Source organism: Panthera onca, chromosome D4 (assembly GCF_046562875.1).
Source record: "Panthera onca isolate mPanOnc1 chromosome D4, mPanOnc1 haplotype 2, whole genome shotgun sequence".
In the NCBI taxonomy this organism is placed as follows: Eukaryota; Metazoa; Chordata; class Mammalia; order Carnivora; family Felidae; genus Panthera; species Panthera onca.
In genome coordinates, this window is record NC_138351.1 from 74297330 (window position 1) to 74320559 (window position 23230).

The window sequence follows — 23230 nt, forward strand, 5'->3', positions numbered from 1 at the left end:
CTCATTCCTTTAGTGAGAGAGCCTGGAGGCACCTGGGATTGGCCACTGAAAGTGGGGGAGCAGAGCTGAGCCCACTGGATACCCCTCTCTAGCCTCATTTTAGAGATGGAAGGCTGAGGCCAGTAAGGGGGAGGGATCTCACCTAGGTTCTGCAGACTATAGGCCAGAAACCCCATGCATTTGAACTTGAGGATGCCTGCTGTGTCCTGTCCCACCTCACCGCTGGCAGTACGGACCCCAAGAACAAGGCTAGTGCCACCAGGAAAAGCCAGGTACATGCATGTAGCAAGTGGTAGGAGAGCGTGCCCCCTGGCATTAGGGTCACAGAGACCAGGACAAGGCAGGACAGTCCCTGCCTGCAGCGTCAGCACCAGCATCAGCGATGTTCATCCTCCAGGTCAGATCTCGGGAGCAGGCTGCTTCCCTGTCTGCCTGCGTCCACCATTCTGAGAACAGGCTCCAGCACATGTAGGGATTCAGTGGTTACTGAAATAACAAATAAATGGGTCTTAGCTGACTCTTCTGTGGGGAGGGCCACTCCAAATGGAATCTGTAGACCTCTAAACTAGGGATGGGCCCTCTCTCTCTGACCCTCCCCCATTCATGCTCTGTCTCTCTCTGTCTGAAAAATAAACGTTAAAAAAAAAATTTTAAAAAAAATAAAAATAAAAAAAAGGGCGCCTGGGTGGCTCAGTCGGTTAGGCCTCCTACTTCAGCTCAGGTCATGATCTCGCAGTCCGTGAGTTCAAGCCCTGCGTTGGGCTCTGTGCTGACCGCTCAGAGCCTGGAGCCTGTTTTGGATTCTGTGTCTCCCTCTCTCTCTGACCCTCCCCCATTCATGCTCTGCCTCTCTCTGTCTCAAAAATAAATAAACGTTAAAATAAATAAGTAAGTAAGTAAGTAAGTAAATAAATAAATAAACTAGAGATGGGAGACCCAATGAGTAAAAGCCCAGAAATTCCTGAGTTAGCAGATTTAAAGCTTGGGCTGGGGTGGGTGTGTACAGATAATTCTACAGTTTCCTAAGGCAGCTCAGGCTCATCATGCTCTTTTATAGTAAACTGGGGCAGAGGCAGGGCTCTGTAGAAGGTGGGGCCAGCATACCCCAGCCCAGGCTTTCACTGCCCCGACACCCGAGCACAGGTCTGGCTCCTTCCTGTTCTGGGAAGAATGAACGCCCGAGCAGCTGCTGGTGGAGGCTGGGGTGGTCTTAGTCCGTCATATGCTCTGGAATTCCTGGGACCACACCTCTCCCCGGCTTGTGCCTGGTTTCTGCCATAGCCGCATCACCCTTCTTCCCAACCCGGAACAAAAATCTCAGTGGACTTTGGATCAGAAGCCAGGACAGGGAAGCTTATTAAATAGCCTTTGGCAAGTACCCTCCTTTCCTTGAGGAGGGCATTGCCAACACTTGGCCTCCTTAAGTAGAGTCTGCAGGAGAAACGAAGGGGGTGGGTTTCCATTTGTGCAGGGCTCATGATGAGGTCTTGGGGACACAACCCCACGCACGTTGCAGTGGAGGCAATAAGGGAAACCGGTGGATACCTGGCCGCGGTGCGGCCCCGGGGAATGGCCTGTCCAGGTTGCCTGGGCTGCTGAATCTCCCTGGGGGCCTCTCTGGAGCCTTGGGCTTTGGCTGGGGCTGCTGCTCCCCGCCCCCGAAATGGGAGGTGCATACACAGAGGTTTCCTGCTGACCCTCCCTGGTCCTAGCCCTGGAAGCTCCTGCCAACTTGTCCGAACAGTGAGAAGTTTGCCTGCATGATTGGGCCGTATGGCCGGCCAGCTTCTCAGGATAGTTGGAGGGCTTGTCTGTTGCAAGGGCTGCCCTGCGCAGTGGACTGTGCTTGACCCCTGGCTCTGCACTTACTAGTATGTGACCTTGAGAATGTTTCATAATCTCTCTGCCTCTGTTTACTCAATTGTAAAATGGGGCCATTAGACATCATCTCTGATAGGGCTGTGAAGGTTTAATGAGTCAATAATTGGCAAGTGCTTTGAACAGTGCTGACACATAGTAAGTGTCAAATCAATGTTTGTTAAATAAAATATGTAGATCCATAAATGGGGCCCAGGCCCTGAGTGCCCAGATGCCGATCCTGGTGGAACTTTGGGCCACCTAGATCTTGCCGTTCCTTAGACCCCAGTTCCTCCTGTGCTGAACAGCACCATCATTTATGTAGATCTGAGAGGCATTGGGGTGCAGTGGAAGGAGCAGTGGACTGAGAGTTAATTCCTGGTCCCAGCCCTGCCACTCACTTTCTCTGTTTCCTTGGAAAAGTCACTTTCCCTCTCTGGGCCTTAGTTTCACTGTCTGTAAATGGGGAATAACAGTGAGAAATCTGCAAGGGCCTTTCTGGCTTAGATAGCCTGAGTGTCCATGACTCCTTCTCCTGCCCCAGACTCTACACCGGGAGGCCCACCTGCTTCTCTGATTTGTGTCTGGAGCTCTGGAGAGGCAGAGAGCAGTGGCTGTGTGGGCTCCCCTAGGCAAGAAGTGCTCTCCTCCCCTGCTCTGGCAGGCTCCTGGGTCTCAGGGCGCTGAACTGCTGGGTCTTTTCCTCATTATCCTTGTGGTCCAGAGCATCGATGAACGCATTCTGGATCTGTTCTGGACCCCGTTTCCTCGGCTGGCAGAGCTGTTCTGCCCATGATGGCACAGTGTCTAATTACAAACTCACTAGTCTGGCTGTGTGGCTGACGTCTGTCTCCCTCAGGAACTTTGTGAGTACAGGGCCCCGGTCTGTCCGTTCTCTACTGCATCCCGAGGGCCCAGCACAGAGCCCGGCAGGTAGTTGGTGCTCCAGAACAGTTTGTTGATTGAGAGGTGAAGACCCAGGTGAGACCTGGGGACTCCTCTCATGTTAGAGAACCCTGTATTCAGGCTCTCCACCCTAAGCAATCTTATCTCAGCACCAGAAATTCCACCCTGGGCACTAGTCAGCCCCACTGGAACTGCACTCTTTTGGACTCACCTTCTTAGTTTCCTAGAATGAGGTGGGCCCTACTCCCCAGGAGCCTACAGGATGATAGTCTTCCAATCTGGAAGGTTCTTGGGCCCTGCAAGGGCTGCCTTGGCTCTGCCCCCGGGGACAAGACAAAGTATTGGTTGGAGTCTGTAAGTGACTTGTTCAGATGAGGGCTGTTCCAAGTGGGTCCTGATATAGGATGTTTTCTTACACCCACATGCATGCGTATGTTCGTATGTGTGAGATAAGGCAGGAATGGAGTCAGAGACAGAGGCAGGGAGATGGGCATAGATAGACTTTCAGAGCCATTGAGACTAACACAGGAAGAGTAAGAGGGAGAGGATAGCACTTCAGCCCAGGGCCACCAAGGCGGGGTGAAGTGAGAAAGGAACACAGGGGCTCCTTCTGCCTGTCAGTTTTTCCGTGTGACGTCCCAGGGTGCCTGCCTGTCCGGCAGTAAAGCATTTTCAGGTTGGGGCTGCTGTGGGATGGGCACCCCCAGCCTTGGCCCCACGCGTAACCCAGAGCACGATTGCTGACATCAGACAACCAACTGCAGTGGCCATTGCCACGACATCAGACAGCTCAGTGCTGGCAAAGCAGCCTCCTGCAGTGGTGAACTCTGCAAGGGCCATAGGAGCGGGTAGCCTGGACTTGGCCCGACTGGTGTTCAATCCTGGCTGGACAGCCAGCTAGCTGCTCTGACTCTATTCGGGTGCTGTCTGCTGTCATTCTGGACCTTAGATTCTTTGTCCATTGAGTAGGGCAGTAATAGCCCCTGCCTCACAAGGTGCTGTGAGAATTAAATGAGTTCACGTTTTGGGAATAATGCCTGGCATGGGATCATTGAATGCTCTCTGAATCCCACAGGTGGGCAGGTCAAGGGTTGTCAGCCCCATTTTACAGATGCGGAAAGCAAGGCTCAGAGGTGGACAGGGACTTGACCAGTGATACCCAGCCTCCTAGTCCAAGGCTCTTTCTTCTGCCTCCCACCCCCTCCTGCCACAGTCCCTCTGTTAAGGGATGTCTCTCCTTCACTTGTGGCCCTAACTCCCGAACTGTTGTAATGTGCCCCTCCCAGCCATGGTACCGTGGGGGAGGAACCCCCACGCTCTCGGTCCATCTGATTCCCCAGAATTTGACATACAAGAGTGCTCAGCTCCAGCTACACTGGAGGGTGCTGCTGTGCGCTGAGTGAAGCAGTTGCTCCCCTATCCCAAGGCAGCGACATTCTCGGAATCAGCGGAGTGTTGGCTGCAGGACCCCCAAGTTAAATTGCAGCGGTGCGCCGATCTCCGAGCAGTGTGGGGGTGGGGGTGGGGGTGTGACGGGAAGCCCCGGCGATTGATTCCATCCTGCCAGAGCAGCAGCTGCTGGCTTTGCACTGCCCCAGCCGGGGGAGCCGTCAGCATGCGTGTGGGGTGCACCCGGCTCCGGATCCCAGTGCCCGGGGCTGCCGCCGCTGTCGTGAGTGATGGATGCCTCTCCCTCCAGGGAGGCACTTGGGGGCCCAGCCCAGGCCCTGGGGACGGGCGCAGGGGAGCCAGGGCCCGTGAGTGTGTGAGCACGTAACCCGGGAGCCGGGGCCCCTTGCAGGCTCAAGGACTGGCTGGCCGAGGATTAGAACGCTTCCTGAGACATCCCGCTCTCCTCCTCGGATGAAAGTGGCTTGGGAAATCAGAGTTTTCTACTTGATGGAAGAAAGAAACCCAGAGCGGCAGCCGCCGGCTGGACAGGGTGTGTGTCTGGAAAGGAGAAAGAGGAGGAGGAGGAAGAGGAGGAGGGCAAGCAGGAGGAGGAGGAAGAGGAGGAGGGGCGAGTGATGCAAGGGTTTTGAAAACGCTACCTAGATGTGGGAGGTGGAACCTGGTCATTTGGTTCAGCTTTTCCCAGCAGGTATCGCTCCCCTGGGGAACTTGGGTAAGTCCATAAATAGCTCTGCTGACACAAAGGAGCTCTGTCTGGGGAAGGCAGCTGCTTGACACGGGCCGCCGGGCGGCCAGGAGCTGCCACAGCCACGGCCGCCCGCCTGCCCGCCCGCCTGCGGGAGGAGCCCGGTGGAGACCGGGCTGGCGGGCTGGCCGGCAGGAGCGGCAGCTAAGAGCCTCCTGGGTCCCTGCCGGAGTGAATTGGGTAGGTGCCTTGGTGACAGGGTGTGTGTGTGGTGTGCGGGGGGCTCTTGTCCAGGCCACCCCATGCCCCTGTTTCTATTGTTTCCTCCCCAGGGCAGCCATTGATGGCATGTTGCAACTAAAACGTGTGTATTATGCTCTGAGATAGCTCTGTGTGTGTGTGTGTGTGTGTGTGTGTGTGTGTGTGTGTGTGTGTGTGTGCGCACACGCGCACGTTTGTGTGTGTGTGTCTTTCTCAGGGTCGAGGACCTTCAGGGTTAGGGCTATGCTACCACTGTGTGCTGCTCCCCACTTCCAGGCTGGCCAGCCCGCTTTTCTTTCTGGGAGAAAGGAATGTTTGGTGACCACAAGTTGGGACACTGCCTGGAGAGGGCGCATTCAGCCAGCCATGCTGGTGATCCTGTCAGGGATGCTGACCGTACTCCAGGCACCAGGGATGGCTGCTTTTGCCTACTTCTGTGTCTGGGAAGGAGGTGGTCTGGGGGAGGGCGATCTCAATGGGGGGCTTGGCTGCGATTCGACAGACTTCTGCTGAAATGTACACAGGAAACATAAGCGGGGATGCTCACTCCTGCACCTGCTCCCTTGGCTCCAGTTGAGATCTGTAGGGAGGGGGTAATTGTTAGAGACCTGCTCACCCCGCAGAGCTAGCCACTATGAGGGCACAGAGGCCAATTCTTTTAACAACTTGGAAGCCCCACATCTCTACTCTTGTCCTGAGGTGTCCAGGAAGAACCTTTGTGCCCCGGGGCCTTAGAGCTGTGGAAGAGCCTATGGTCCAGATTGGGAAGGGGCCATGTCCACGCTGCAGGTCTTTGGCCGGGACCAGGATAGAGGACTTCTGTCTCCTGGAACAGTGAGGACAGGATACATGGGTGCCATTACCCTACCTGAGCTGCGTACCTCCCTTCTGAATGTCGCGTTCCTGGCTTGAGATGCCTAATTAAGTACAGGGCCACCGGCCCCTTCACGGAAAAATTTCCACATCCTGCTGCCCTCAGGCCTATGGCGGGGGACTATCTGGCTCCTCTCTTGAGATGGCTGGAGTGGGTATATCTCTTGGAAGGAAGGAAGGAGCTTCAGTGCCTGCCCACCAGTGCCTGTGGATCCCAGCTGGGGCACTGCGGCCATAGTCAAACTTTCCACCAGGGCCCCTGGAGTCCTCTGCACCCAGCCAAGGGGCACCTCCCTTCTTCCCCAGCCCTAGCACGTGGCATGGCTTAGCCCGGGGCGGGCCCTTCAGGGAGCCAAGTTCCACAGCAGGGCTTGCTTCAGGCCCAGCCTGGCATCTGAAATAGCCAGGGGGACAGTGAAGACGGAGGCAGCTGAGGCGAGTGACCCCCTGTTGGGAAGCCTTCGGGGCCTCGAACCAGAAATCCTTTTGGGGGCTTCCGATGATAGTACTTGGTATCAGTGAAACCATCCTACCCTCCAGCTTTCTTGCCTTTGTGCATATCCCCGCCGCCTGGAAAGCCCATCTCTTCTGTCTAGGTCTTGATCCTGGAGAACTCAAATTTCTACAACTAGAGCAGATACTGCTGTTGGAACCTGTCTCTCCATTGGCGGTGGCACCCAGGGTGATTGCTTTCGTGTCCTATTAGGTCTTCTTCATCTCTGAGTCCCTGGGCCTGGGGCCCAGGACATGGTAGGAAAGGGCTAGGATGGGCTTTCCTTGAGGACAAGCACTGACGTCCGAGTCAGTTCCCTCTGCCCACCTTCTCGCTCTTTGTGGCAGATAGTGGGCCCTATCAACTTGAGGACCTGGTGCAGAGTCCCTTGGGAGGAGACCTAGCTTCTGTGTGAGGCCAAGGGGCTATTTTGATGCCACAGGGCCAAGGGGTTGGAAGGTGGGATTTGACAAGAGGTGGGACAGGGAGAATCTTGTTTTCAGCCTATCTGAGGCTGAGGTCGCTGTCTCGAGAGCCCACCCAGGAGTCATACTGGGCTGGGTGGTGTTTACATGGTCTGGGTCTGGGCCATGGAGGATGGAAGGGGAAGCCCCGGCTGCTTTTTTTTTTTTTTTTTTAATTTTTTTTAATCTTTATTTATTTTTGAGAGAGAGACAGAAGTGTGAGCAGGGGAGGGAGACACAGAATCAGAAGCAGGCTCCAGGCCCTGAGCTATCAGCACAGAGCCGGACGTGGGGCCCGAACTCACGAACCGTGAGATCATAACCTGAGCCGAAGTCGGACGCCTAACCGACTGAGCCACCCGCGCGCCCCCCGGCGGCTTTGAATGCAATGTCCGTGGTCCTTTGCACAGACTACAGCGGTTTGGATCCGAGCTTGGGCCCCCTTGGGATGGGGCCCCACCATGGACGTGGGTCTGGGGTTTTGTGTGAGGGTGGTTCTCAGCCAGTGGTCCGCCTGGCTTCCCCAGAAGAGGCAGAGTTGAGGAGGGAGTGCCCATGCCCAGTTGGGTTCCTGGAGGTTCTTAGAGCTTCTTCCCATTTAGTTTCCCAAGGCCCTGGAGATGACTGAGTCCATTTGCTTTCTGGACAGATAGGGGACTGAGGCAGGGGAGGAAGGACTTGCCTGAGGTTACGTTAAACTCCGCAGCCAAGTGGGCACAAGAACCCAGGTCTCTGGTTCCCCAGCTCAAATCTCTGTGTCACACCAACTGGATGACTCAGAGTACCTGGCTTTCATCTTGATGTCCCCCCTTTTTCAGACTCCCCAGTGACACATTCCTTTCTAGAACCCCTCTGGCTTACCAGCTAGAACCTGGCTTTCCTCTGAAAAACTATGTGCAGTAGAGAAAGCTCTTGCTTGGCCAACAGGCCAGAGACTGAGGCACATTCTAGCTCCTACTCACTGGATGATCTCAGGCAAAATTCCGCAACCCCCCCAACCCCGGCTCAGTTTCCCCTTTGGAGCAACCAGGAGCTGGACCTTGCAGCCACCCAGTTCTTTGAGTCTCTGTAGACCCTCTTCTCTTCTGAGCGTTACTGGTCAAGGCCAGGGTCTGGCTTAGCAGGAAAGCAGCCCCTAACCTGCTATTCAGGCAGTTTTGGTCAGAGGCCTTCTCATGCAGGCTGGAGCCCAGGCCAGGGCTGGGAGGTTTGTTGTTGTTTGTGGAGCCAGGCCGTTTCCAAGATGTCATTGCTCAGGGAAAACCGTCATTCCTCCCAGGGATAAACAAGGCTGCTTATGGCTCAGCCCGCTAAGCCCAGAGAGGCTGGAGCCACTCACAGCAGGCCAGCCAGGCTCAGCCCCAGGGAGCTGCCACCTTCTCCTGCACAGCCAGCTGCACCCAGGCGTCTGGGATTGGGGTGGGAGTGGGGCAGGACTGGGGAGAGGGGTGCTGGGGCCAGGAGGTGCTTGGCAGATCGGAGCCTCCAGGCACAGAGGAGGGGGGCGGGCTCCCAAGAGACCCTCTTACCCTCTTTCTCTGGCGGTGGGCCTTGACCATCACTCCAGATGTATGGATAGCTGCCAGGTGTGCTCTCTGTTCCAGATGGCCCGGGGCTTGTCCCCTTCCCTTGCCTGTGATGGGCCAGCCTGCTTGCACCTGGCACCATAGATCAGGCTGCTGCTGGAGAACTGTCAGCGGCTCCCAACTTAGAAAGGCAGGGGGTGTAGTAAGTTATTTGGAACCGGGCATGCCTTTCTCTGCGTGGCCAGGGCTCTCTGGTGTCCTCAGTTACCTCCTGGTGGGGTTAGCCTCAGGCCAATAGTGGAATCAGGCTCTCAGGGCACGGTGGCAGAAGGTGGGGGAACATGGGGGGAGGGGAGAAAGAGCAGGGCAGAGCCTCTGGGAGCCAGCTGGCTGGCCACAACCTTGGAGATAAGGTGGGGGCAGCCGGGGGTGGGAGGAGGGCCGTGGAACGGAAGGTCGTGTGGCCGTGCTTCTCCTTAAGTCAGGGGCTGCAACCAATGCCCATCCAGGACACTGAAACCATCACTGCTCGGACCTTGATTAATGGAGTTCCCAGCTGATCTCACTCAGTAACAGCTCTGAACTTGTCTGCTCTGCCTCCCTCCCTCCCTTCCACACTTGTTAAATACTTGCTAGGTACCATGCATCGGCCAGGTACTAGAGGTATAGACATAAAGGGCCCAATCTTCAATCCAGTGCCAACGATGGGCATGTGATGGATGGTAGCAACACAGCTCTGATGCGGAGACTTGGGGAGGGAGGAACCCTGAGGAAGCTTCCAACCCAGCCTGGGAGCCACAGCAAAACTTCCTGCAGGAGGTGAGGCTGAGTCTGGATGCATGGGTGCTTGTCCATCGAAGGAGCAGGTCTCTGTCCCGGTCTCTCCACTCTTCTGCAGTGTAGACGCGGTTCCCACCTAGCCACAGAAATCACCTGTGTGTGTCCAGGCACTGTTCCTTCTAATCCCAGGGGGAGGCTGTGTAGTGTGCTTCGTACAGGTGCGTGGGCTCTGGACTGGAGAGAGAACAGGCTCTCCCACGCGTGGTACAGCTGTGTGCCCTTGGGCAAGACACTGAACCTCTCTCTCCTTGCCTGAGTCTCTTCAGGCAATGGCCCGGCCTCACTGGTTGAATGAGATGATGTGTGTGCATGAAGCGCTCCGTGTGCACTAACGCTGAGTCGTGGCAGTGGCTGAGTGCCACTCGCATGTCACCTCACAGTGGCTGTTCTTGAACATGATGATGTGGGCGAAGTGAGGCGCTTGGCGTGGGGTCTGACACGGAGTTGGTGTTCTGGAAACAGGAGGTGGTGCAGCGGCTTTTGGGGGAGTCCGAATGTGCTATCAGAGATGTGCACCAAGGAGAGGGGCTCATGGAGGAAGGAGGGAACAGGGGGACACCAGGATGAGGGCTTTTGTTTGTCTTTAAATAAATTTCTCTGTTGAAATGCAACATAGTTTCAAAATGGTTGGAACTATACAGCTGATGAATTTTCACAAAGTGAACAAACTCTCCAGGTCAAGAAATAGAATATTCTAGTACCCAAGAAATACCCCTGCACCCTCCCCTTTCAGTCACTACCACCTCAAACATAACCTCTGTCCTGCCCTTCTCTCATTGATTAGTGTTGCCTGATTTTGAACTTTGTATACCTGGAATCACCAAGCATGCACTCTTTTTAAAACTTTTTAAAAAATGTTTATTTATTTTTTTAGAGAGAGAGAGACAGACAGAGTGTGAGTGGGGGAGGGGCAGAGAGAGGGACGGAGACACAGAATCTGAAGCAGGCTCCAGGCTCTGAGTTGTCAGCACAGAGCCCGACTTGGGGCTCGAACTCACGAACTACAAGATCATGACCTGAGCGGAAGTTGTACACACTCAACCAACTGAGCCACCCATGCGCCCCAAGCATGCACTCTTTTATGCTGACTTCTTTGGGTCTGCATTTTGATGATGAGACTTGTCAACGTAACTGTATGCAGTTTTATTTTGTTCCTTCTCACTGTTGTAGGATATTTCATTGTGTGACGATGTTGCAATTTGTTCATTTCTCCTGGTGATGAACATTTGGCTTGTTTCCAGCTTGAGTTTAAAATGAAGAGTACTGCTCTGAAGAATCTCATAGATGTCTTTTGATAGGCTGTATCTACTTTTCTGCTGGGTAAATACCTAAGGTTTACAACTGCTGAGTCATAAAGTGGTATATAATTAGCTTTAGTAGATACTATCATATAATTTCCCAGGCTTGACACCATTGCCCTCTTTGAGCTGTGTAGGAGAGAGCTTCTGTTACTCCACATCCTTACCACCACCACACCAACCAGTATTAGATATTGTGATAACTACATATGGTTTTTTAATTTGCATTTCCTTGGTGACTAATGAGGTTTGGGACCTTTCCATATGTTCATTGGCCACCTGTTAGTGAAGCACCTGTTCACGTGTAACCCTCCTCTCCCCCCCGCCCCCGCCACATTTTCTATTGGGTTGTCTGTCTTTTTCTTATTGGCTTGTGGAAGCTTAAAAAATATTCTGGGTATATTTTCATTGTGGGATATAGACATTGCAAACATCGCCTTTTGCTCTGCGTCTTACCTTTTCATTCTTTTGACGAGGGTATCCTCTGAAGTACAGAAGTTCTTAATGCAGTCCAACTTGTCAGTCTTTTTCTTTACCGAGAGGGCCGATCGAATCCCGTTTCTTTGCCTGTTACCAAGTTGTGGGTGTGTTCTATGTTATCTTCCAGATATTCTGTCGTTTTATGTTTCATATTTAGATCCAAAATCTACTTGAAATAGATTCTTATGTATGGTGGATGGTGAGGTCAAGACTCATTTTCTCAGGGTGGTTATCCAATTAATGAAAACACCATCCTCTCTCACTCTAGGGCATCATCATCTTTGTCGGCAATCAAGGGGACAATACACGTGTGGGTGAGCTCAATTTTGAAGGATCAGTAGGAGTTTGCCCGGTGGACAAGGGAGGGCAGGGTGTTCTAGGTAGGAAGTACAGTGAGGAGAGGTTTCGAGGTGCCTGAGAGTGGAGTGTGTTTGGGGAACTACAACTAGTTTAGACTGGCTGGGGGAAGAGAAATGGCGTGGCCGGAGGTCAGGTGGCAGGGGCCGAACACACAGGGTAAGGAGCTGGGACTATCCTAGAGGGATAGAAGGGTTTGCAGCAGGAGAGGAATATAATCAGGTCCGTGTGAGGGAGATGAGAGAGAGAGTCCCAGGCCAGGAGGAGGCCAGAAGGATGGTTTTGGAACTGCAACCCCAGATAAACCCAGCGTCAACGTCATCCCTTAACAGAAAGCGTGTCTGCTTCAGAGAGGCAGGGGTGTAGGTTACAGCGTGCTGGGGAGGGCCTTGGAGGTAACCACCAATGGGTTGTGGCCAGATACCCATTCTGGCATCCTGGAATGGAAGAGCCTCCTCCCTCAACTCCCCCCACCCAGTGCCCCTGGCACTGAAGGCCCTGAAAGAAGAATATTTTAGGAACTGGGGCGGACAGACAAGCGTTGGGGTCTCTGAAGAGGGGGTGCTTTCTTCTCCTCCTGCCCTCCATGTGCCCACAAGGAGACCTGACCATACCTTGAGCCCTGATTCCTCCAGGCTGGCTGAGATTCAGTGCTGGACAGACACCCTCCAGAAGATGTGGCCTGGAGAGGAGAGGGATTTGGCTTGGGCCACACAGAGAGCCAGACTGACCCAGCCTAGGGGAAACCGAGCACAGGCTCAGCTACCTCTCCAGCCTCCAGGGCCTTTGTTACGGGCCTCAGTTTCCTCCCCTGGAATGCACAGATAACAGTGCCCCCATCTTAGGGGGAAGAATGTGCCAAGTGTCCTCTCCCAGAGTGGGATGCAAGGAAGGAGACTGGTGATCTCTGTGATGACAGTAATAAGTCTGATTACAGGAATTGGAAATGTTCATTGAACACTTACTATGTGGATTACCTCCCAACAATGCCGTGATGTAGGTAGTCGTGACTTACAGCACCACTTACAGATAAGAAAACTGAACCTTGAATCGGTTAAGCAGCCTGTCCAGAGGTTAAAGGCACCTAGCTAGGAAGTGGCAGAGGCAGGACATGAACCTGGGTTTGTCTGCCTCCAGACCTCAGTTCTTCACCAGCATTAGGCTTCCCCCACCCACGACCCCCAGCTCTGAAGGCACCTCTGTTCTCAGAGCTGTTGCTTGGAGTGAAGCCTGAGATTTCGGGTTGGTCCCTGTACCTGCTAGGAGGGAGAGCCAAGCAGTGGAGAGGGAGGGCCCCCCAGTGGGCTGAGCACTGCTGTGCCCCCTGACTCAGCCACAGGGTTAGGAAGTGAGATTGGACCCCAGGCCTGCCTGATTCCCAATCCTGGTCTCATGACCACAGTGCTATTTGTGCCCTTCCCTGGGGTCCTCCCAGCTTGGCAGAGTTTTTTTGTTTGATCAGCCCAGCATAGAATATCACAGAGAAGCCACACGCTTCTGGCTCACCCTGCGCATGAAGTGGTCTCTGGAGGGAGACGGTTTGGGAAGGTCACCAGATGTGTGGAATTCTACCCCACTCTGCCCCCCGCCAGGCGAGTCAGACATCTGTCCCTCGGTCTCCAGCAGTTTGCGGTATGAGCAGGGCCCCTGAGTCTGGTATCGCTCACTGTGCCTAGCACAGTGCCTGGCCCAGATGGGTGCTTGGGAGGGAGGGGGTGAGGAAGGGCGGTGAAGGGGCAAGAAAGGAGGAAAGGAGGCCATGGGGTAGTAGAAAGAGAAAGGGCTTTGGAGCCAGGCTGACCATGGTTTCAGTTCGACTCCTCTGCTCACTTGCTTTGTGATCTTGCACATTACCTTAACCTCTCTGAGTCTCATTTTCCTCATTTGCCAAATCGGGCCAATGATCCCTACCACACAGGGTTGCTGGGGTGCAAGAGTGTATGGAAAGCAACCGTCACGGTGTCGGCATTTGGTAGACACTCAATTTATGGTTTCTTTCTTCCTCTCTCCCCCATATCTTTTTCTTTGTTTTCTGTTTCCATCATCTCCGGCTCCACCTCCCCTATCTCTACAGCAGCACGGTAAACACTGCTCTCAGGGTCCAAGTCCAAGTCCAAATTCTTTACCATATCCATGCTTCTGTTCCATGGAACCACCTGCACTTCCTCGAATGTTCCATGCTATCTCTGTTTCTGGCCCGGACATCCTCTCCCATCCCTGTCCCCATTACCTCCTCCAAGAGCCATCCCCATCTTTCCTGCTGCCTCTGTGCTTCCACAGCCCCCTGGGGGAGCAATGGGCATGTGGGGGGTTGACGCGGGTCCTTCACCTGGCTCTCTGCCCCATAGATCAGCACCTTCCGGGAAGGGAAGGTGTCTTGTCACTTTGCCCCGCACAGGCCCTGGCACATGGCTGGAGATCTGTAGGTATTCGCTGAGTAACTCTGGGGGTGGGGGTGGGAGGGAGTGAGCCGGGGACATAATCTTGATGAGCCAAAACAGGGCATGCCCAGGACCCCGAGAGCAGGGCAGGCCGGGCACTGGCAGGAATACAGAGAGCCCCCTAGCCAGGGCATCCCAAGGAGCATTTCACTGGGCTCCAGAGGATGGGAAGGAGATGCACTTGAGGAGGGGGACGCAATAGGAAAGTGAGTCCGTGCGGACACACATGTGGACCGGGCAGAGAAAGGGGTGCCAGGTGGGAAGGGGAATGGTGGCAGGGCCCTCAGGGGGCTGGTTCTGAGCAGAGAGCCCCGGGGGCAAGAGAGGCCCCCGGGGCTTGGCACTCTCCTTCTGACAGAGGCACGGGTCCCTGTGGGGATAGGAAGCAGCTGGGACAGCCCTGCTCTCCACTCTTACAGCTTTCAGGAGAGAAGAGGGCTGAGGTGTGTGGCAGGGGTCTTTGGGCTGTGGGGGGCCACCAATCCAGGCCACCCCCACACACTGAAGCAGTGGCATCTGGGACCCAAGGGAAGGAGCTTGGCAAGGTGCGGACAGGGGAGCTTTGTCCTGGAAACTCATACCTCGGGAACTGCTTTCCCTGCCCAGTGAGAAGCTGGGCATGCAGGATGGTGCCGGGCATCCCATCGAAGCGCCAAAGGCCAGGCCTGAAGACATGTCCTTCAGGCTTACCCAGGTAGCAGTACCAAGAGTAGGGAAGCTTCTAAGAGGGTTCGCCTCAGTTCTCATTCCTCAGTGTTCTTCTTCCCTGTGTGTTGGCTTCGTCCCGAGTTTCTGGACTGGAAGAGCTGCTTCTCCTCTGTGCCTCACTATTGCTTTGAGTCAACAGGTATGCTCCCTGTTGTGATGTGTTGCCGTCCTGAGTCCCCAACAGACCCATGAGTGTAGTCGTGGGATCCTTTAGGGATGGAGAATTTTCCATCTGTATTCAAATTCCTCCTTCCTTTCTCTCCTGGATTTGGGCCTCTGTTAATAGGAAACATGAATGGGTAGCTTGCGAGGGAGCTTGCCAGCTCCTTATCTGGGGACGAGGGGCTGCTGAGGTCATGCCTCTTCTGCGTGGGCCTCCGTTATGGCGGGAGCGGTGTTTGTTGGGACTGGTCCTGCACTAAGTTCTGGTCTGCACATTCTCGTCCTGATTCTGTTGTATGGCCTCGGGCACATCGCCTCCCTTCTCTCGGTCCCACTCACCTTATCTGTTAACTGGGGCTGCTCCCCAGAATTATCTGTGGAGTTAGAAAGAAGTCAAGATACCAGCTCTACTCTCAGGGAATCTTATCCAGTAAGTCTGGAATTGAGCCCAGATACAGATATTTTTAAAATGCTCCACCGGTGATTCTAAAGTGTACCTCTCTTTTGAGAACCAATAGTCTGGATCAGTGCTATTTTTAACGTGCAGATTAATCTCTCGGAATCTTGGTAAAAGGCAGATTCTGAACCAGGAGCTGTCGGTTGAGGCCTTAAGATTCTCTATTTCAGGTGAGGTTCCAGCTGCTGTTGCTACTGCTGGTTCAGGGGCCACACTTAAGGTCCTAAGAGTCTAGATGGTCCTGTGACATTCACTGGATTGCCCATTCCTTCCTTCCTTCATCCATTCATCCATCCATTCATTCTCATCAAACACTTAAGATGGGTAGTGGTAGGAGGTGAAGTCAGAGGAAGACAGACCCCAGGATCTCTCAGGGCTACAGGATTGGGACTTACCTGGGGGGCGTTGGGGAGCCTTGACAGGGCTTTAAGCAGGGGAGTGACAGGGTCAGATTTGCATAAAAGGCTCCCTGGCATGGCCGCTAAAGGGGTCTGGGCTGCCGCCAGGAGGTCCTCCTCCATTCCGGTGGGAGATGACAGTGTCCTGGGGGGAGGTGGTGGTGGTGAAGGTGGAGGGAGTGGAGAGATTATTTTTTTTCTAAGCTAATACACCTTGTTTTTAGAGCAGTTTTAGGGATTGAGAAGAAAGTAGAGAGAGTTCCCGTATACTCCCTGACCCCATACATGCATAACCTACCCCGGGGGAGTGATTCTGAAGATATTCCCGGGGACAATCAGGAGGTGTTGGTGGCTGGCCAGAGTAGTGGGGGTGGTAGTGAAGGGAAAGGGAGAAAGGGTGGAACCCAGGTCCCTGGTTTTGGCAGCTGGCGGTGTCATCATCGATCGAGTGGACTTGCATTCAGCGTGAGGCATGTTGAGCTGGGGGCACCAGCGGGATGTGCAGAGGGAGGTCTCTATCTCTGTGCCTGGGCCCTAGCCACACAGGCCTCCTCTGTTCCCCCACTGCGCAGGCGTCCCTGGTGAACCCTCTCCTGCCCATCGAGCAGATCTGGGGCTCAGTGTCATTGCGGAGTGGCCTTTCCCATGTGGCGCTGCATTCTCTCCTGTGGCACTCTATGGTTTTCCTGCCCATCAGCGATCACACTTTGCATCTATTACATGTTTCTGTGGGCGACCGACCGACGATGTGGCTCATGTCAGTCCTTCCTCTCTGGCCTGGAAGCTCCCCCAGGACAGGGATTGTGTCTCTCTCATTTCCCATTGTGCCCACAACGCCTAGGACAGTGTTCTGGAGCAGTGCTGTTTCATGAGTACCTGGTGAACACTCACCTCTGGAATCTAGACTCAGGAGACAGGTCGGAGCCGGCAGTGTGGGCTCGGGGGTGGCAAGATGGCACGGATGGTGACTGAACCCCAGGGGAGCGGATGGGTGCACAAGGGAGTAGGCAGGACTGAGAGGGGCAGGAGCCTGGGACAGGTTCCCACGGACAGGCCAAGAGGCTCATGACCTCATGGGGTTGTCAGATGGGTGGGAGCAAATCCAAGGAGAGAGATGTCGATGATGGGTGGTCCTGCGGTGGTCGTGGCTGCCATTCCAGTGCTTCGTGTGGCCACGCGGTGCCACGCTGTGGGTGCACACCAGCTCAGCACGCCTCCTGCAGCACCGGGGAGCTGTTATGAATCCCATGTTACAGCTGAGGAAACTGAGGCTCAGAGAGGCTATACCTGAGGTCACCCAGCCAGTGAGTGCGGTAGGGCTCAGTCTCCAGAGCTCTCTCCACTGTACGGTGTCATCTGTCTCCACCTTGTTCGGTGCCAAAACTGCCAGGTTGGGGACAGGGGAGGAGGACAGCTGCCGGGAGGCCCTGAGCTGGCAGGCAGAGGCAGGGCCGGGGGTGGCTCCAGCCTCTCCGTGTCAAGAAATCAGGCTGAGGAGCTGCACCGAGGCTGGGCTGGGGGAGCTAAGTGTTGGCCAGGCAGGTGAGGTTCCTGGAAGCCAGCACCATGCCAGGGACCCAGAAGCCAGGGAGCTGCTCAGGAGCCCAGAACATGCCAAACTTGAAGGAGCAACCCCGTCTCAAAAGTCAAGTCTGGAGGTCTGAGGCGCTGGGCAGGAATTTGAATAACCTCTCCCTTTCTCTGGCGACTTTCCAGTTGACAGAGCACTTTCCTGTCCTTTCTGAGACTTGGTCCCCTCAGCCCTCTGGGAGGAGGATGGGGCGTGTGGCAGGAAGTGTCCTCACTTCATGGCCCATTTCATGGCTGAGAAAACCAGACGCCATAGCCTGGTCGCACAGCTAGCAAAGGATGGAGGGAGGATTCCAGCCCAGGTCTTCTGGCTTTATGTCCAGCGCTCTATCTGTAAAATCCTAGCTGTGTAAGCGTGACCCGGAGACAAAGGCAAACCCCAATTCTCAACCCCCACCTCCCGCGCCAGTGCAGGAAGTGGTTTTTGAGGGCAGATACAGAGCCCGGCATCTGTGGTGGATGTGATGAGTCATCTCAGAGTGAGAGCTGCAGGTTGACTCTGGGGTCAGCAGACCTGGCTCCACATTTAGTGGCTGTGTGACATTGGGCAAGTCACTTCCAGGAGCTCGCTGCCACCCTCCTACCCCAGTAGCAGGTATAGGGGTGGGAGGGCTCTGGGGCCCAGGAGATGCTCTGGGAGTCCTACCTGCCACCCTTCCCAGCCTGTTCTGAGTCCTGGATTGGACTGGGGGCAGGGTTTGATTAGATCCTAAACAGCAGCTTCATTTGGAGGGCCTGGCTCATTTCCTGTGTGCTTCTAGCAGGCAAGACAAGGACAGAATTCACACTGGTCCAGCCAAGCCAAAGAAGTGATGGATGGGAGAGATACAGACTCCCCACAGCAAGGGGACAGCTAGCTGCACAGGGCACTGTGGACCCAAAGCCCTGGGCCAGCAGGCCGATCTCTCTGGAGCACCGTGGCCGGATTCTTATCACCCCAACCTGTTGCAAAGCTGCCTAACTGGGTTTTGCCAGCTGCTGCTGCCTCCCCCGTCAGAGCACTCACCAGACGCGCCAGGACCAGTTGTCCAGTCTCTGTTTTTTCTGCTCAACTGAGGGCAGGGATTGTGTCTGACTTGTCCCCGTCTGTCCTCTCAGGGCCTTACTCGGTGCCTGGAGAATGAACGAACACTTGTGTGTTTGTATGCATGCGTGTCCCCGTGGCCCTTCCCCCACCCCCATACCCTGCTCACACTGCTGCTCGGAGCATTTCTGACGTAGCAGGGCTCTGCAGGTGTCACTCTGTTCCTCATAGGACAGTCCCGCATCTGGCATCCGTTGTGACGTGCTCTCACCTTTATCTCTTTTTCTGTCCTAATTCCTTCACTTGCCACCCCTCCCCCCTGCCGAAATTTCTGAGATTTCCTATATTTGCTCCAGAACCTGCCTTCCCCAAGGCACTCCCAACCCCAGCTCTCCCAGGAACACTGGCCTGACCAAACCTATCTGGGCATTCACACGAGCCTGGTCCTGGAGCACAGCAAGGAACCAGAGAGCTCAGGCCCTTCTTTGCGAGTATCTGCCCTGTGTGTGTGTGTGGGGGGGGGGGGGGGGGGGCCCAGGTTAGGGGCCTCAGGTAGTGTTCACTTGTGTAGACTCCTGGGTCCACCATACTTGTGTATAAGGGCCCAACGAAGCCAGGAGACATGAGTGCTAATACTAAATCAGCCTCCAATTTCTTAGGTCATTCCCTTAGCTTCTGAGACCTCGGTTTCCCCATCTGTAAAATAAGATTGGACTGACGATAGCCACCATGTTATCAAATGCCTCTTCTGGGCCAGTGTGACTCTTCTGAGTCCAGTGTGATGTCGTGGCCCTGCTCCAGGTGAGGAGACGGGGCCAAGAGGGCAAGAGGCTTGCCAGAGGTGCCCAGCCAGAGGGTGACACCACTGACACGGGAACGTGGCTCCCTGGGCACCCTGGGAGCCCTGAGAGCTCGTGGGGTGGTTTCTCTGCTGCCTGGGGCGAGGGTGGGGAGATGGGGACAGGGGCACTTCCCCTTCTGGCTTTGTTTGGTTTGGCCTCCGTTTGGGGCAGGATTGGCAGAGGCTGGCTGACTTGCATTTCTGGTTTTGGGTCTGTGGTTGCTCGCTTGCGCTTTCGGAGGGGTAGGAGGGGTAGGCGGGGTAGGCGGGCTCAGGCTCTGTCACCGCTGGGACCGGCCGGCCCTACCCCCACCCCTAGGAAAGGGGAAATGCCCCCTGCTCCCCTCCACCCCCCACCCCATCAGGGCCACTCCGTGCCAGGCCCTGAGGAGCACGGGTTGCTGCTTCCTTCTGTGGGTCCTTCCAGGTGGGGGGGGGGGGGGGGCGGGGTCTGGCCCAGGGGGAGGGGGACTGAATGTGGGTGAATGGGGGGGCTGGCTGTTTGTTTTTCTGGAGGAGAATGCTTCCCTGCGGGTGGGGTGAGGGGCGGAGGACTGGGCTGCTCTGGAATGAGCTGGAAAGAAGGAGCCAGAGGCCTTGCTCCAACCCCAGCCTAGCAGGAGCAGCCGATTGGTGCGGGTGTTTGGGGACTTGTCTCTAGGTCACTGTTCCGGGCTGGGCTGTCAGTCAGCAGGGGGGCCTTCTCTCTCCCTGGGAACAGTCTGATGAGGCTAAAGCACAGACCTTAGTTTCCAGATGAGATTTCTGGACTGAGAGGCCTGTCATCACAATCACCAAGTTTGATTCTGGGTATTTGGCCAAGTTTGCTTCCAGGGGTCCATGGGCAAGATGTGCCACTATTTGAGGTTCGTGACTTGAGCGTTTCCCTTTAGATCCGCTGTTTAGTCACCACTGATACCACCACCAGTATCCCGTTGAAGAGTTTTATACTTTTGGGGAGCCTGGCTGGCTCAGTGGGTAGAACATTCAGCTCTTGATCTTGGGGTTTTGAGTTCAAGCCCCACATTGGGCGTGGAGCCTACTTTTAAAAAAAAAAAAAAGAACTTTATACTCTCTATGGTATGTTCTCCTGGTTTGTCACTTGGGCATGTTGGTTATCTCAGTTAATGGGTGGAGACCTTGAGACCCAGAGGGTTTAGTGACTGGCTTTCCCTAGTCCCACTGTGTGATTCGCCCTCTCTGGGCCTCAGCCTCCCCCTCTGTGTGCTGCAGACTTGGGATCACTGCCGTTTTGGGGTCTGAGGGGTCCCTGGGTGGAGGGTACAATCCTCTCCCAAGAGGGTCTTTGGGTGTGTCTGAGAACCAAACCCTGACCAGATCATCCCAGAGTCCTCTGAGGTCCTCCCTGCTACCTTGCTCAGTTCCCTCTCCACTGGGGTGGGGTGGTGGGGGGACACCTTTCACTTTCCTGCTCCCAGGCAGTGGCTCTTACCCACACTGCTCTCACATCCCTGGTGCTCCCAGATGTCAGTGGGACCCCTGACACATGTGGGGAGCACCCTACCACTGGGGTCACGGACTCCCAGATACGAGCCTGGCTGAGGCTTCACTGTCACACACTCCCCAGAGCTTAAAAGATTTCTCTGCTTTGGGCATAACCTTTTGGTCCCGGGCAGCTTGTGCAATAGTGGGAAAGTCACTGCTGTTTGCGCTCAGCATTGTCATCCGTCAAATGGACATTAACGGTCTCTACAATGAGAGCTCCTAACCTATGTTCTGGGAGTACTTACCTCTCAGATTCTCAGCCAGTGTCCACGCGCGCGTGCACGTGTGGGCACACACATGTGCACGTGTGGCCAGGAACGCGTGGCCACTTTCTCCTTCATGAGACAGCTGTGGCCTCTTGATGGGTGAAACCTGGATTCCAGATAGTTCTCATTCCAACATTCCAAATCCTCGAGTGTGATGAGGGGCCCAGCCCGGCCTCGAGACCTGCTTCCCCTGTGTGGCCTTAGCGCGCCTGGCCTTCTCCGAGCCCCAGTGTTCCTGTGAGCAAGCTGCTTTTCAGACTTCATCAGGGGCCCTATTTTTCCCTTTGCAAATGAAGTCTGTAGGAGTCCAGCAAAAACTTCAAGGGTTCTGAGGGTTGTATGTCAGACAGGAAATGCTTTCTTTGCTGTGCAGAACTCCTGAGGTTCCTCCAAACACAGTTTGAAAATCACTGGGTGGAGGATCCCTCAGCGAGGTCCCATGTGCCTGGGACATCTGTTTAGTCCAAATAGGGCAATATTTTCAAGTTCTGATTTCATTCCAGTTTACTGGTTTCAAAGAGATACTTAAAGGGGCGCCTGGGTGGCTCAGTCGGTTAAGCGTCCGACTTCGACTAAGGTCACGATCTCGTGGCTTGTAGGTTCGAGCCCCGCGTCGGGCTCTGTGCTGCCACCTCAGAGCCCGGACCCTGCCTCAGATTCCGTGTCCCCCTCTCTCTCTGCCCCTTCCCCCACTCACACTCTGTCTCTCTCTCCCGCAAGAATAAACATTAAAAAAAGAAGAGAGAGATACCTCAATATTCAGAGCGAGTCTGGTTTGAATAGGATTTTTTAGAACTTTAGCTCAGGTAGAAGATACCCTTTGGCCAGGTCTAAGCTTCTATCACTTTGTGATTGCTCTGACTTGGGACTTGAGTTGGTGGAGACGAAGGCAGAGACTGCCTGGCTCCTCCTTTACTAACAGGGACACCATGACACTTCCTTTAAGGGGCTGCTGGGAAGACAGTACAAGAGGAGTGTTTAATCTGGCGTGACCCTGGCACACCATAGGAGCCAGAAAATCATGGTTACCTCTCCTCCTTCTCCCGCTAAATGACCAACCACGTTTTTGATAGAGCAGACAGAAGATTCAAGCAAGGAGAGAAGGGTGGGAACCCGTGTACAGCTAACCCAAAGGGGGGGGCACTTTAGCTTTTAGACTGTGGAGTGTCAGGTGTGGGGTTCAGGCCTTTGCCTGATTTATTTCGGCCTCTGTGATGCTGGCTCGTGCACGGTGCCTGGCATCTCATAGCCTCTCATTCTGAGCTTTTCTTGTTTGCTTCTTGTTTCCCAGATGTTTGAGCCAGAGGCGGATGAGAAGAGAGAGATGCCCTTGGAGGAAGGGAAGGAGCTGGGTGCCGAGGACCCGCCACCCAACAAGGACCCCTCTTCTGGCCAGGAGCCTCCTTCAGGACAAGACTTTCCACCCAATAAGGAGTCCTCTTCTGTCCAGGAACCTTCTCCTGGCCAAGAACCACTGTCCAGCAAAGACTCACCTTCCTGCAAGGAACCTCCTCCAGGCCAGGAGCCCTGGCCAAGCAAGGACTCCCCACCATGCCAGGAACCCCCTGCCGTCCCTCCCTGCCAGGACCTTCCTACTAGCCAAGAACCCCCTCCAAGCCAAGACCCTCAAGTCAGCCAAGACCTCCCTGTCATCCGGGACCCCCCTGCTCAGGAGCTTGAGCCCTGTCAAGATCAGGTCCCCCTGCCAGCTAAGGAGACCACAAGCTCTGGGGACCCGCCAACAGCCCCTGGAGATCTGCCTGTGGCCTCCAGGCCAGCCTTTGTGATCCCCGAGGTCCGGCTGGATAGCGCCTACAGCCAGAAGGCCGGGGCGGAAGGGGGCGGCCTGGGCTTTGAGGAGGATGCAGAAGAGGCTGAGGAGGGGGACGAGGGGGACGAGGAGGAAGAAGAGGAGGACACAAGTGATGACAACTACGGAGAGCACCATGAGGCCAAGCGCAGCAGCATGATCGAGGCGGGCCAGGCTGCCGAGGGGGGCCTCTCCCTGAGGGTGCAGAACTCCCTGCGTCGCCGGACACACAGCGAGGGCAGCCTGCTGCAGGAAGCCCGCGGGCCCTGCTTCGCCTCCGACACTACCTTGCACTGCTCGGACGGGGAGGGCACCGCGTCCACCTGGGCCATGCCCTCGCCCCGCACCCTCAAGAAGGAACTGGGCCGCAACGGTGGCTCCATGCACCACCTTTCCCTCTTTTTCACAGGACACAGGAAGGTGAGAAGGCCGTGGGTGGGTGGGAGTGGGTAATAAATGAGGCGGTAGGGAGGAGGGAGGTGGATCCCAGAGCTGCAGGGTATGAGCATTCGCTGTCCCACCCCTGCGCCCCTCTAAGCCTTCCAGGGAGCCTTCTACCCATTTGACGGAAAAT

The 23230-nt window shown here is 55.2% G+C and overlaps 1 protein-coding gene across 8 annotated transcripts in view; it reads left to right on the top strand.

Annotated features, from left to right (window-relative positions):
• The window catches only part of RGS3 (regulator of G protein signaling 3), a 140074-nt gene that overhangs the window by 102457 nt on the left and 14387 nt on the right, over positions 1–23230 (top strand). For 4 of the 8 annotated variants that reach the window (XM_060608921.3, XM_060608922.3, XM_060608923.3 and 1 more), the window contains one exon: positions 22138–23076. In XM_060608921.3, the coding sequence (XP_060464904.2) occupies positions 22138–23076 (939 nt within the window). Of the gene's footprint in view, positions 1–4388; positions 4706–4769; positions 4889–4913; positions 5102–18079; positions 19035–22137; positions 23077–23230 lie in introns of those variants that run through there. The other 4 variants (XM_060608931.3, XM_060608929.3, XM_060608927.3 and 1 more) reach the window with 4 other exon arrangements.